This window comes from Chiloscyllium punctatum, chromosome 38 (genome assembly GCF_047496795.1).
Source record: "Chiloscyllium punctatum isolate Juve2018m chromosome 38, sChiPun1.3, whole genome shotgun sequence".
In the NCBI taxonomy this organism is placed as follows: domain Eukaryota; kingdom Metazoa; phylum Chordata; class Chondrichthyes; order Orectolobiformes; family Hemiscylliidae; genus Chiloscyllium; species Chiloscyllium punctatum.
Window position 1 is genome coordinate 20,410,704 of NC_092776.1, and position 14,483 is coordinate 20,425,186.

General features: G+C 38.3%; 1 protein-coding gene across 1 annotated transcript; it reads right to left on the reverse strand.

Moving 5' to 3' along the window:
• Window positions 1-572: 572 nt before the first annotated feature.
• On the reverse strand, window positions 573-13,468 carry kcnk18 (potassium channel, subfamily K, member 18). The gene is made up of 3 exons (XM_072557338.1): window positions 13,214-13,468; window positions 12,835-12,990; window positions 573-1,710 (listed from the first exon to the last, which is right to left on the reverse strand). Exons 1-3 carry the CDS (start codon window positions 13,437-13,439, stop codon window positions 875-877), a joined length of 1,218 nt encoding a protein of 405 aa, XP_072413439.1. The 5' UTR covers window positions 13,440-13,468; the 3' UTR covers window positions 573-874.
• Window positions 13,469-14,483: the final 1,015 nt, after the last annotated feature.

The following is a 14,483-nucleotide window of genomic DNA, read 5'->3' on the forward strand; positions in this document are numbered from 1 at the left end:
TTTTTATGGAGTTTGCACATTCCCCCTGTGTCTGCGTGGGTTTTCTCCGGGTGGTCTGGTTTCCTCCCACAGACCAAAGATGTGCAGGTTAGATGGATTGGCCATGGGCAATGCAGGGTTACAGGTAGGTGGGTGGATGCGCCTTGGAGAATTGGTGTGGACTTGATGGGCCAAATGGCCTGCTTCCACACTGTTGGGAATCTATAATTCTATGGAGCTGAGAGAGAACAGCAATTGGGCAGACAAAGGAATGGGTAAAGGTCAGCCTTGGAGAATGAATAGCTGCTAATGGGGACCAATAGTAACTGCCAATAGGTTGGTTGTGGTAGCAGCCCATGTGATGACAGGCCTGTTGTGTGTGAGAGTTGGGATAAAGGCATGGGAGAAGGTGCTCAGGTCTTCATAAAGTTTTTTTAATCCTGGACACCTTCAGTAAATTACTACATCAAGGATAGTCAAGTAAGTGTTATATTACAAAATGAAACTCACAATCCACCAGCAAAAAAATGGCAACAGGAAAATGTGTTGTCCAAATTTGATAACATAATAAAAAGTAGCAATTACAGTAAAAACATGTTTGCAATATCCATTTATTTATAAGGAGATTTCATTTTACTGAGGTTTCATTGCTAATATATATCAGTAGTAGAAACTTGGTTTAACTCCATAATTTTAAACACATTCTCTCACATAATGTACACATTAATACATTTTTCTGCTACGTCCTGCTGATACAGATTTGTTCAATACTACAAACCTAATTTATACACATTTACTCAATCATGATTTAACTTTAGAAGCAAAACAAAATAATTAATGAAACTCAGTTCGATTATCCCTCACCACAATGCAGAATAATTGTTGGCCTTGGGTTTCAAATTCTTTTAAATTTGTTTTTCTTTCCACCATTGATCCATATACTTACTTCATGGTAGCACAACGCTATCCTGTTCTGGGTTAATTTAAAAGCCATTGACATGATTGCCATACCAGTAATAATTAAAATAGACATTATCATGAAAAAATTTGGATGTTCAGGCACAAAGTCTCCAAAGCCAATTGTGGTAATTGTAATAAAGTAGAAATAAAAAGAATCAAGATATTTCCATTTTTCCCAAATTGAAAGTATCCCTGCACCAAAAAGAATGTAGGCAATAATAACACCTATGATAATCATGATTGGCACATCAAACTTTTCGAGTTCTTGTCCCAGACATGGAAAAAAACTGCCGCCTTCAACTGGCTTTAGATCCAGCTGGGGACATGACTTACTTCGACTTCTCTTGCAAAGCTCAAAAGTCTTCTGATTAAAGTTTTCTTGAACAATTAATTTTTCGAATATTTCAGTTTTCCTTAACAGCTCAGATTTCTTTTTGACAGAAGACTGAGTGTTCAACACACTTTTTATGCTCATTGGTGTAATGATCACATGCGAGCCCCCTTTCAAAGAGATGGACCTTGTTGCAGATTTTGCTTCCGATTTTGAGAAGCTCTGTTTGAATGAAGACAACCTTGAGGGGGGTTCTGAGGGTGGTGGAGATGTATTCTTTTTTAGTCGCTTTCTTACGTGGTTGTAAACTTTGGAAAGTAAAGCTGCCAGCTTGTCTCCAACGTCAGTGATGACTAAGAGCATAATGGGGATTCCAAACGTTGCGTAGAACATGCAGGCAATTTTTCCTCCTACTGTTAAAGGAGAAATATGACCATAACCTAAAATTGAAAAGGAATATGTTATTCAGCATGACAGTAGAATACGGGCAGTTTCTCTGACTATCATATTTATACATGTGCTGTTTTTCTTTTACATGCTTTCTGGGTATCTAATATTCTGTTACCCTGTCAATTAAAAAAAACCAAAGTATTTGGATGCTGAATTGCTGCAGCTGCTATGCAGAGTGCCAATGCCAATGAGATATAGAACATAGAACATAGAACATAGAACATTACAGCACAGTACAGGCCCTTCGGCCCTCGATGTTGCACCGCCCTGTCATACTAAACTGAAGCCCATCCCACCGACACTATTCCATGTACGTCCATATGTCTGTCCAATGATGACTTAAATGCACTTAAACTTGGCGAATCTACTTCCAATACAGGCAACGCATTCCATACCCTTACTACTCTCTGAGTAAATGTTCATCTGACAGTCTAAGGATGCAGGGTAGGAGGTTTAGGACTGAAATGGACAGAGATTGGTGAGCCTGTGGAATTCTCTGCCACAGAAATAGGTGGAGGCCAAAACATTGAATATTTTCAAAGAGGATTTAGATGTAGTACTTAGGGCTAAAGGGTATGAGGTGAAGTAGGAGCAGGGTACTAAATTAGATGATCAAACACTGAATGGCCTAATTTTGTTGCTATTTTTGATGTTTCTATGTTTGGCTGCTATTTCCAGCGAAATCAGGAGTGCATTTAGAAAGGATATGCTGTGCAGTGACCTCAGTTTGCAATTTAGGTCTATATGAGTGGAACCAAGTCTATCAAATTGCAATTTAAATATGATCATTGAAACTTCATAGATTATTACTGAATATAAGAAAGAACTTCTGTTTTAGAGACAAATGCAAGATATTCACCAAAGCAGAAATTAGTTTCCACTCTAATAATGCTGGTAGGTGTAGGGAATGCAGGATAACTAGAGAAATGGAGGGTTTGATTAAGAAAAAGAAGGAAGCATATGTCAGCAATAGACAGGAGAGATCAAGTGAATCCTTGCAAGAGTATAATGGCTTTAGGAGTATACTTAAGAGTGAAATCAGGAGGGCAAAAAGGAATCATGAAATAGGTTTGGCAAATAGGGTTACGGAGAATCCAAAGGATTTTAACAAATACATTCAGGACAAAAGGGTAACTAGGGAGTGAATTGGGCCCCTCAAACATCAAGGCAGCCTTTGTGTGGAACCACAGGAGATGGGGGAGATACTAAACGAGTATTTTACATCAGTGTTTAATGTGGAAAAGGACATGAATTTATAGAATGTATGGAGATAGATGGTGACATCTTGAAAAATGTCCATATTACAGAGGAGGAAGTGCTGGATGTCTTGAAATGCATAAAAGAGGATAAATCCCCAGGACCTGATCAGGTGTACACTAGAACTGTGTGAAGCTAGGGAAGTAATTGCTGGGATTGCTGCTGAGATATTTGTATCACCGATAGTCACATGTGCGTCATAGAGTCATAGAGATGTATAGCATGGAAACAGACCCTTCGGTCCAACCCGTCCATGTTGACCAGATATCCCAACCCAATCTAGTCCCACCTGCCAGCACCTGGCCCATATCCCTCCAAACCCTTCCCATTCATATACCCATCCAAATGCCTCTTAAATGTTGCTATTGTACCAGCCTCCACGACTTCCTCTGGCAGCTCATGCCATACACGTACCACCCTCTGTATGAAAAGATTGCCCCTTAGGTCTCTTTTATATCTTTCCCCTCTTACCTTGAACCTATGCCCTTTAGTTCTGGACTCCCTGACCCCAGGGAAAAGACTTTGTCTATTTACCCTATCCATGCCCCTCATAATTTTGTAAACCTCTATAAGGTCACCCTTTAGAGGTGTCCAGAACTAGAGGGCATGGGTTTAGGGTGAAAGGGGAAAGATATAAGAGGGACGAAAGGGGTAACTTTTTCATGCAGAGGAATGAGCTGCAAGAGGAAATGGTGGAGGATAGTACAATTGCAACATTTAAAAGGCATCTGGATCGGTATTTGAATAGGAAGGGTTTTGGAGGGATATGGGTCACGTGTGGGACTATATGAGGTTGGGATATCTGGTCAGCATGGATGAATTGAACTGAAGGGTCTGTTTCCATGTTGTACGTTTCTATGATTGTATGACTCTATAACCACACTGTTTTACAGACTTTTTACTTGTAGCACTGTCAGTCATCAATGTGAAATGTGATGGACAATGATCTTTCAGCAGATTTTCCATAGCCTCCATTCTTCTGGCTCTGATGTAAGATCAATGACTTAAGCATTGAGTTGGCTTTTCACTCTGGACTGGACAAGTCTGCGTGAAATACATTTACAAAATGTATTTATTCAATTGGGAGACATCATGGTCCCAAGAATTGAAAGCTAACACCAGGGTGTTCACAACTGTGTGATGATTAAAATTACCATGGCTCTCAATTTAAGTACCTCTGGTTGTTTTCATAATGTTTTTGGACATCATCAACAGCTGGCAGTTTGCTGTGAGCTGAGTGATCTCACGGGTTACTGATGCAATCTTTGTGGCAATAGTTCATCATCTTCATCAGCCAGCAGGAAAGAAATACACTGAGATCTGCCAACATTACTAAATTCCACAGATACAGGGTTTTATAGCTGAAAGTGCCTAACCCTTACTAGTCCTCATCACAAATGATCTCTGCATGTCAATAGGAATGGTTTTAATATGAATAATGTCCAACTCTTCCACGATTCTTGGTGTTGTTAGTTGAATCCCAGGCCAGATGGTAAATAATGCAACTAGACACCACTCCCTTTCTTGATAATGTGTTTTTACAGAATGCTGCATTATGTCTATGTATCATTCTAGTAACCCAGTCATCTTTATATTCTTTTGAAAACTAATAAATTCAATTCATCCAAATTAACCAGATGACTGTCCCTTAAAGATGCAATCATCTCCTTCTTTTCTACTGAATTTGAAATACCGCAACAAAAAAGGAACTAAATCAAACCAGTTTATCAGATAGCTGTCTTTATAACTAAGGTCAAATCACTAATTTTAAATTGGAAGCTGATTTGGTGAATGATTCTGCACTCCTGCCCCTGCAGGGTGCATTGGTCAGAGAGCCACCCCTCTCTATCTATCTTATTTTGATAAAATCAATTAAGTGAAATCCAGAAACAGCACTTTGAAAGGATACTACAAGGAAAGAAAATCCCAAAAGGAAAGCTACAAAGTGTAAAGTTTGGTTTTGGGGTAAGCACTGCACTCCAGTCCTTGTTGTGCCCACTGGTTGCAGAACCATATCTCTTTAGAAGTGGCTCAGTAGTTGCCACTGCTGTCTCATGGTGCCAGGGACCAAGGTTTGCTGACAGCCTTGGATGACTGTCTGTGTGGAGTTTACATGTTCTCCCCATGTCTGCATGGGTTTCCTCTAGGTGCTCTGGTTTCCTCCCACAGTCTAAGGATGTGCTGGTTATCTGGATTGGCCATTGGTAAATTGCCCAGTGTTGTCTAGGGATGTGCAGGCTAGATGGATTAGCCATGGGAAATGCAGGGTTATAGAGTAGGGGGTGCTGGATCTGGAGTGGATGCTCTTCAAAGGGTAAGTGTGGACTTGATGGACTGAATAACCTCTTACTACACTACAGGGATTCTAAGTAATTTATGTATTTAATTGATCAATTCTCTTTATTGGTATATCTTAACAATGTAGTAACATGCCATTACAAGTAATGAGATATCCGAGGCTGCCACTATCTGTAATTATAATGTTTCCTTCATTTGGCAGCACTCAACATTCCCCCTTTCAACTAAACCATAGGCTGCTAGGTGACAAGAGCTATCCCATCAACCAGTGTCTTATGATCAGGAGCACAACCACCAGCCCAGATACCAATGCAATAAAACCCATGAAGAAATAGAGGTTCTGGCTGAAAAAAATGATACCCAAAACATACCAAAACAGATTTACTTCAGTAGCTCAAATAATTCCATCTTCATTTAACAAATGACTGCAAGATTGATCCCTTCCTACAAATTATCCTTATGTAACTTCCTAGTGACTGTCTTGTATACTCAGTTAGCTCATCTTGTGCTCCCAGGAGACGTGTTGCTGGGCTACTGTATTCCTTCTCATTGCTTCTGTACACTAGGGTGGACCTCTTTAACATATCTTAGATATGTTTAATGCCAGCATCCAAGCAAGTGCCTGGAAACTCAAGATTAAGTGATCTTTCCATTGGGCAGGGCTGTTGTCTTCTTCTGCTCACTGAATACAATATGGAACAAGACAGAGACAGAGAGAACAGCAGAAAATGCTGGACAAACTCAGCAAGTCTGACAACATCTGTAGAGAGAGAAACAGAGTTAGTGTTTCATGTCCATTGACTCTTCTCACTGTAGATGCTACCCACCCTGCTAAGTTTCTCATAAGTCTGTTTTGCTTTTAATTGAGACAGGGACAGATCTGTTGCTCTTGAGCTAGCAGCAGGTTTTTTTTTATGCCAAATATGTGATAGTTAAATCTAAGGCAAGCAATATGGTTCTAGATCCTTTGGTGCTTATTAACTAGCCCCACCAGTTGCCATGCTACTAATAGATCTCCTTCCACCAACTTGTTCTTGAACTGGCAACAGCACATGGATGAAGAGTAGCTCTCTTCCTGTGGCTGCCTGCCCTTGGTCTGGTATGTGAACTTGCCCTGCAAGAAAGGAGGAAGTGACTCAGTAAATGTGGCATGAGATGTTTTGAGGAAGTGCAACCTTCCTGCAGTATCCCCATGTCTTTAAATTCTCATAGTAACCAAAAATCTATCTATTGTGTATGGTTGTGAGGATTGACACTGAAAAGTGCCATAAGCACCATCCACTATGATGATATCATATGGAGTTGTGGGCAGAATGGATCAGGTATGTGTGGGAGTGAGACCTAATATTTAGATTCTCCTCATTGTCTCTCCAACAATGCCTTTTTAAAAATCAATTCAACCTGAAACTAGAAACAAGGTCTTATTAACAGCATTTCTGCTCATTTTTCTTCTCCTGTGCAGACATCTAAGGTCTATGCACAACCGTGACTTCTGGACCTGTAAGTCAGTGCTGTGAATGGCAGTTGGCATGGACCCTAAGGACAGCTTTACGCCCAGCTTAGAGGGAACGTATTAATTGCAAAACACTCAAAGAGGATGATCAGAGACCTTTACAATGAGCAGCAATTCATACAGAGTAGTGAGCTCATACAACACCATTGACCCTGATCTTGGATGTACTCACTGAACACATATACTTCTCTGGGGTAGAGAATTCTAAAGATTAATATCCATTTGACTTTAAAAGAAATCTCCTCAACTTCAGTCCTAAATGACTAGACTCGTTTTCCAAGGCTGTGGCCCTGTGTTATACATTATCAATCTAAAGGAATAATTTTAACTCCATGTACCTTGCTAAGCTCTTTAAGGATTTTATGTTTCAAATAGATCATTCCCACTGTGTTAAACCCCAGGGAATATGGACCTACTCAACTCAATCCCATGAAGCAAGCTCATGAGACTTAATTGCACTCGCTCTGGCTCAAATGTGTCCTTCCTTCAGTACAGAGACCACAACTGGACAAAATACTCCAAATATGGCATCACCCTTATTCTCCAATCAAAACCTAACACATCTTTTTCCTTTCTCATTGTGTGCTATATTTTCATGGTAACATGGTAACATGTACAAGCACACTTTGGGCCTTCTGATTTCCCAGTCTCTCACTTTTCGAAAATTATTCTGTTTTGTTTAATTTTTCCTGCAAATGTGAATGACTTCACACATTACTGCATTGTATGTCATCTGTTGTGTTCTTTCAGCCTCCCAATCTGTTTAAATCACTCTGCAGAAAAATAATAATCAGTTAGACGGCTTACTTTAGTTATGCTTGTGAGATCCTTGTATTTTTACTGCATTGTGTCCAGGTTCTGGGGGCTGGATAATTGGTCTGGTATTGATTCATTCTGTCAACTCTGCCCTCTTGTGGCAGCTAGCTTGTTTTGATAACTTCTTGGCACCTGTTGGATAGAAGATATACCTCCTCTACTGACCACCAGTCAATAACTCCACCATAGTGTCAAAAAATTGGAGGAATCAGCTTCTTCTGTGACCTGTACAGTCCTCAGATAAGTTTTCCTGCAGCCAAAGAGACTATTCCCCTTAAGAAGTGGAGATTACCATTACATTGCATTAAAATGTGCACTATTAGTGGGTGGGATTGAGAAGTGCATCATCCTTTGTGCATTCAAAGATGGGCTTAAATTAATTTCTGTACTGTGACAACATTCTTTGAAAAAGATAATTGGAAAAGGTTAGATAGAAATTGGCAATACTAGGAGAACTCATTACAGTTTGATACATTTGATGACATTAGTTGATTCCTAAGAGTATCCAAATGCTAAATGCTTTCTGAATTTAGTGGGTGATGAATAATGCTGTGATTCTTGAGTTAAATTTTGGCTACCTTCTAAAAATTTAGTCAGAACTTCATTATTTATGAGTTGTGGGATTTTAAATAATAAAGGTAATGTGGGAACTTTATGCTAGAGAAAATATATTGTTCATTTAAAGCAATAAGAGCTTCAATTTAGAATTAGAACTAGCTTTATTATACTCAAATCAGTAGTGAAAGGTTTACAAATCACCACTTATGGTGCCACTTTTGGAACAAAGGTACCTAGGTACAGATTCTTAAATATAAATTCTTAGGGAAAAAATATTAGGAAAGGAAAGAAATAAAAAGTCGAGCATTATAGATCATAGAATTAAATTAGAAAATGAAGAAATAAAATGTTCAGAATAATAGCATTACAACCCTGTCCACGCTGGTACCCAGTCTCTAATCTGCCTCAGGCCTCTATTCCAGACCATGCTGGTCTTCATCTCAAGGCCTGGGGACTGCTCTGGAATCATCTCGAGGCTGGAGGTCCACTCTGAGGCCATGCTGGGCTGAAAGACCACTACAGCAGGCCACCACAAAGGTTTTAAGAATTAGATTCTTCAAATGTTATGCCAAATATATCTACATTATTTTTCCATCTCTATTTTAAAGGCGATATTAATCTGCTAAAAATTAGTAGTAAGACATCCATTAAAATTATTTACAAAAGAATTTCACATTGGACATTAGACTAATAGTAAGTCTATTACTATTCAAAATATATCAAAGAATTAATTTAACATTTCTTTATTACTGTATTATGACTGCATCTTAAAACTGATAGTGCAATTAAAGGAAATTGGTGGTTCACTTTACTGGTGAAAGTGTTTCATACGTAGTACTTGAAGATCCTCTTTCTAAAGAATACTGGTTGTTGCATGTAAAGGTTACACAAAGTGCAAATGTGGATTTGACTCAGATGATTCAATACATTGTGCTTTTTATTTAGGTGCTGATATTGAAGCCAGACCCCACTTATGGGGTGAATATCTCTTTTTGATATTTCTTAAGATATTGGATGAGTTTCAATTACCGGGCAGCATGGGTCCTTATTACAAAATAGCTATAAGATTGTCGGTCAGATAGGACAGACAGAATGAATTGGAAAGAAAAATGTCATGTTGACATCAATAAACAATAGATATATATTCCTGGACAACCTCAGGGTGAACTTGTACTGGATATCTAACCACTTACATAGCGGGTGAATAGCTGACATGAATGACAGAATGTTCTTTCACATCCTTCACTTTGATGTACACACGTTCAAACATGTTCAAAACAAAGGAAAAATTCCATAAGTTGATACCCCTTCAAACCTGGAAACTCCTCCTCGGATATTACATTGAGCCTTTGGAAAATAATGTTGGTATTGTTGACATAGCTTAGAGGAAGTCAGGTAGAATATTATACCTGCAATTAAATGATTGTCTACTAAACTACATTGTGACCCGTTACTCCTTTAAAAGAAAACAGCCAGAGCCAAGTAATTGATTTTGTGATTTGTTTTGAGATAATTCTGTAAGACTTTATGATGTAAGTCTTTCAAAATGCTTGCCAACTAATAGTAAGTGTATTACTATTTAAAATATATCAAAGAATTAATTTAACATTCATTTGTTACTTTATTATGACTATATCTTAAAATTGACGGTGCAAAGTTCAAAATTATTTGAATTAACGTAAATTTTTGGCCTCACTGGTGGAAGTGTTTCATTCAAAAGGAAAAGAAAACTACACTTTGGTGCACTGATCCTTTTATCCCTTTCACTTAATGTTAATCACATATTTATGGTATCAATTGTTCATGAAAATGAAAGGCCCCATTTAAGTCGGATAGTATTGTTCAGATGAAAGCCTAAGATTCACTGCTTGCAACATTACATTTCATTTTCTGTGTATTTATCTTATGAGAACATTCCTTTCGTACTAATAATGATTACGAATTTATTTTAATAATTAGGTCATTGGGATTTTATTCATAACTTTTAGCAATTAAATCATTGGGGTTTGCTTCTAAAATGAATTGTCCAGGTCCTTGTGCCATGGGTAACAAATCACATCAGTTCACCTCAATAGGAAATTGCCAGTTGGGACTTTATAGAGATTCCCATTCAAACAGTGCTAACAATGGTAATCTTGCTAGGTGTACTTGCCTACAGTCCTCAAGCGCATCTGCTGGAGGGATCAGCCAGGCTCCAGTGTACATAGATATCAGGAAAATGACAGTCGCTATTTTTGCACAAGATAATATCTTCATTATTGTGGTTGATAAGACCCTTAACCATGTCCAACTCATCTCCTACACTTCTGTTCTTCCCCTCCCAGAACAACAATAAGGTTCCTCTTGTCCTCATTTTCTGATCCATCAGTCTTCACATTCAAAGGACCACTTTCTGCTATTTCTTTCACCTCCAGCAGGATGCTACCACCAACCACATATTCCCCTCCCCTCCAGTGTCAGCATTCTACCATTCCCTTCATGGCATCTTGGTCCACTCTTCCATCGTTCCCAACGCTTCTTCACTCCCTCATGGCACCTTCCCATGCAAGTTCAAAACGTTTAATACTTGCCCATTCACTTTGCCCCCTCCTCACTGTAATGATCCCTAAGTGCACTGCCATGTGAAGCAATTTTTCACTTCCACTTCTTTCAATCCATTTTCTGCTCAGGCATTTCACAGCCTCTAGTACTCAATATTGATTTCCACAACTTCAGAATGCGAGCTCAGTACTCTAGCTTTCTTAAATACCTCACCCTCTCCTGGCTGTGTCTTCTTTGTGTTTTGTGGGCTTTGCTCTCAGTAGAGTGGATTCATTTTCTTGACTCTAATCTCCAGCATCTGCAGTACTCACTTCCATCTTCCTAATTTGTCCACTTACTCCTCCTCTGCCTCTGTCCAAAACATTAAAAAATATAATTTTTCTGCTCCCTTCAGTCTAAAGAAGAGTTAAACTGAACTCAGAATATTAACACTGTATTTCTCTCCTCAGATGCTGCCAGACCTGCTGAGTTTCTCATGCAAATTTTTGTTTTTGTGACAGAATTTCTGTTTCCAGCATCCACTGCTTGTTGTTTTATACGTTTTATCCTGAGTTGGAATCTTCCAAATTTAATTTGAATTCATATTAATATATATTGATTTTATAATTGTGTGTCTTCATAAATATGGTTATGTGATACAAAAGACAGCTATGAAAAGGATTTTAATCCCCCTAAAGTTACTTTTTGTATGGAATCATAATATAATGAGAATTGCAGCTCACACACATCCACACTCACTTAATTGCCTGCAGATTAAGGATTTTAAAATATTTGTTCACAGGGTGTGGCTGTCATCGCTTTGGTCAGCATTTATAACCCAACCTTAATTGACCTTGAGAATTACTTCATTCGCAAATTTGCATTTTTAATTCAAAGCTTCACCCTTAGTTTTAACTAATTGAAAACCAAAGACGGCATATATGTTGCATTCTGATCTACTTTACTGGTACTAGAAGCCCTCTGTTGGCACAGTGTATTCAGAAATACATCCCTATGAGGTGAGAAAGTGATTAAAATAATATATTCTCTTTTCTTTTCCAAAAGGCATGTATTTTTGTTTGGGTACAGTTGGGTTTGTGTTGAATGCCCCACTTTAGCTGAATCAAAAAGCTGTTTGTGTTATGACCCTTGACAGCGAATGTTAGCAGAAACAATGCATTCCCACACAAAACCAGATCACTCAATCAGAACTTGTGCCATTCCTTTCATCTTTCAAGGTTCTTGCACACTTTCCAGCAATCATGACTGGATAGCAATCAAGAACAATAATACTACCTGAAGCTTACTCTCAATAGTTGAGACCTCCCTGATCCTTTCTTAACCATCCGAACTGACATCAATTAACTCAGTGCCGATCAACATTGACACTGTGAACTATTGATCTGCATTACTACACGTTCAAAATAAATTGCGCATTTAGCCAACAAGACAGCAGGACAACTTGAATGAGGCAATTAAGACTCAGAATAGATACCACTGTCAGCACATTTATTTGAAGACATCTTTACCAAAGTCCCCTCTTTGGTAAAATATTTTAACCATTGGTTAGCAACAGAATGATGAATTTAGTACTTGTATTATAATTATGTGTCCAACATCACTGTCAACAACTTTCAGGCTACACTTACTGATGGATGAAGCTAAGAACAAAGTGGATTGATTAGGACTTGTTATAAAATTGTCATCAATTTCCCCTTTGTCAGTTTTAAAGGCATGTATATTATCTTATCTAATTTTGGTAAGATGCACTAAATTTTCTATCATGTTGATATTATCCCCATGCTCGTTGCTTTTGGTCAGAATGTATATCAGCACAATCAATACAGGCTGTGACGGCAAAACTGTGATCATTCAGAAAGGAAAACAAGATAATTTTTTGAAAACAAACAAATTATAGATATTGCCTCAGAGAGTTGATATATTTTAAACTGGTAGCTTGAGTAAAGGTGTGATCAAATATAATGAATTGGAACTCAGCACAAAGTTACTGAAACACTGGGAAACTAGGAAACACTGAGGTAACTCTGAACGAAGCTCATATTTGAAAATTAAACAAGAATCAAATTGTAAACATTCACAGGTGAAATTTGCATATTACTTCATTTAATCTTTTTAGAGACAGGTAACTTACCTACAGTTGTGAAAACAGTGCAACAGAAAAACAGAGACCCGAGAAAATTCCATTGATTTTTGTTTTCATTAAGGGTGGACCAATAACTTTGGAAATCCATCAGTTTTTTCCTTATGTTTTTCTTAAAGTACTGTTTCCCAGATGCAGTTTCAATCCCTAGAAGTAATTATATACATTAATGCCCTGGTATAACTCACAAAAGCTCTAAAAACACAATTTTGAGACAGCAGGATGATATTGCATATAACAAACTCAAACATTTATAATATTTCATTTTGGATAGATTTAAGTTTTAAAGAAAGATTCATTCATATACCAAGTGAAAAGCAATTATGCAAACAATTAAAAGGAAGGTTAACCTAAGGTAAATTCAACATACCTCCTTTATCATGAGTTTGGTTGGCAATTTCCCACAGCTCATTCAAAAAAATATCATAGTTCTCTGCTGATTTGTTGGTGCTTTCTAACTGCTCAAACAGAAATGCTCCAAAAACAGCATACATTACTAAGAGGAAGACCAAAAATAAATGAGGAATAATGGCGTGCAGAATTTTGAGACTCCAAAATTTGCATTTTGCAGCAGGATTTTGCTCAGGAGCAGACATCTTATTTGCAGTAGGCAATGTAAGGGAAATGTCAGTCGCAGCAGTGTCTCTGTCTTTTAAACGCATTACTCAAGATAGAGTGCCTCACTTAAAATAACCACCGAGTGTATGGTGATGAAGGACTTAAGGCTGTCAACAAATTAGCTGGGCTTTCAACTCCCCAAGGGGAAAACAAACAGCCTTAATAGCAACATTTGCTAGAAATTAATATTGATTCTTGCAACTTTAATGTGAGCTGGTGAAAGGAATATTTGCAGAAGTTCCCTTCGAAAGCAGACTTCATGTAGTGAAACCACTAGTTATTGTAGATGATTGTCTGTAGTTCACTGCTATCATATGGTTCCAAACATTACATAAGCTGTTTATGAACAGTAATGTTCATTGTACTATTGACACATTTCAATTTTCCAAATTTTATCTGTGCAAAAGGAAAATGCAGCTGCTTCTACATTAGTTTTTATTCAGAGCATACAATTATCAGAACAGAGCTCCTATTGGAATAGCTTAATTACTTTCAGATTGTATCTAACTTAAATCATCATGTAACTGCTTAATCAATTTCTTTACAGAATTTCAAAAATACTTGAAAAGATGAAAATCGCGGATCAGTAGGATTTGATTACTTACAGTGTGGAAACAGGCCCTTCGGACCAACAAGTCCACACCGCCCCGCCGAAGTGCAACCCACCCATACCCCTACATCTACCCCTTACCTAACACTACGGACAATTTAGCATGGCCAATGCACCTGACCTGCACATCTTTGGACTGTGGGAGGAAACTGGAGCACCTGGAGGAAACCCACGCAGACACGGGGAGAAGGTGCAAACTCCACACAGTCAGTCACCTGAGGCGGGAATTGAACGCGGGTCTCTGGCGCTGTGAGGCAGCAGTGCTAACCACTGTGCCACCGTGCCGCCCACTCCCTGAGAGACCTGATAGAGGGACAATAGACTAAATGGTCACTTTCTGTGTTGTAAGCATCAATGGGCAGGAAATTTGTCTCATTGGCACCTGTTTTATGGATGTCCTTCAACATGCTAT

What these genes read in the sequence shown, in the direction of transcription:
- kcnk18 (XM_072557338.1), bottom strand. Translation starts at nt 13,439, where the DNA reads ATGTCTGCTCCTGAGCAAAATCCTGCTGCAAAATGCAAATTTTGGAGT. An exon ending in CCAAACTCATGATAAAGGAG is followed by an intron (nt 12,991 to 13,213) that starts GTATGTTGAATT and finishes AATTACTTCTAG; the next exon opens with GGATTGAAACTGCATCTGGG. An exon ending in CACTGTTTTCACAACTGTAG is followed by an intron (nt 1,711 to 12,834) that starts GTAAGTTACCTG and finishes TTTCAATTTTAG; the next exon opens with GTTATGGTCATATTTCTCCT.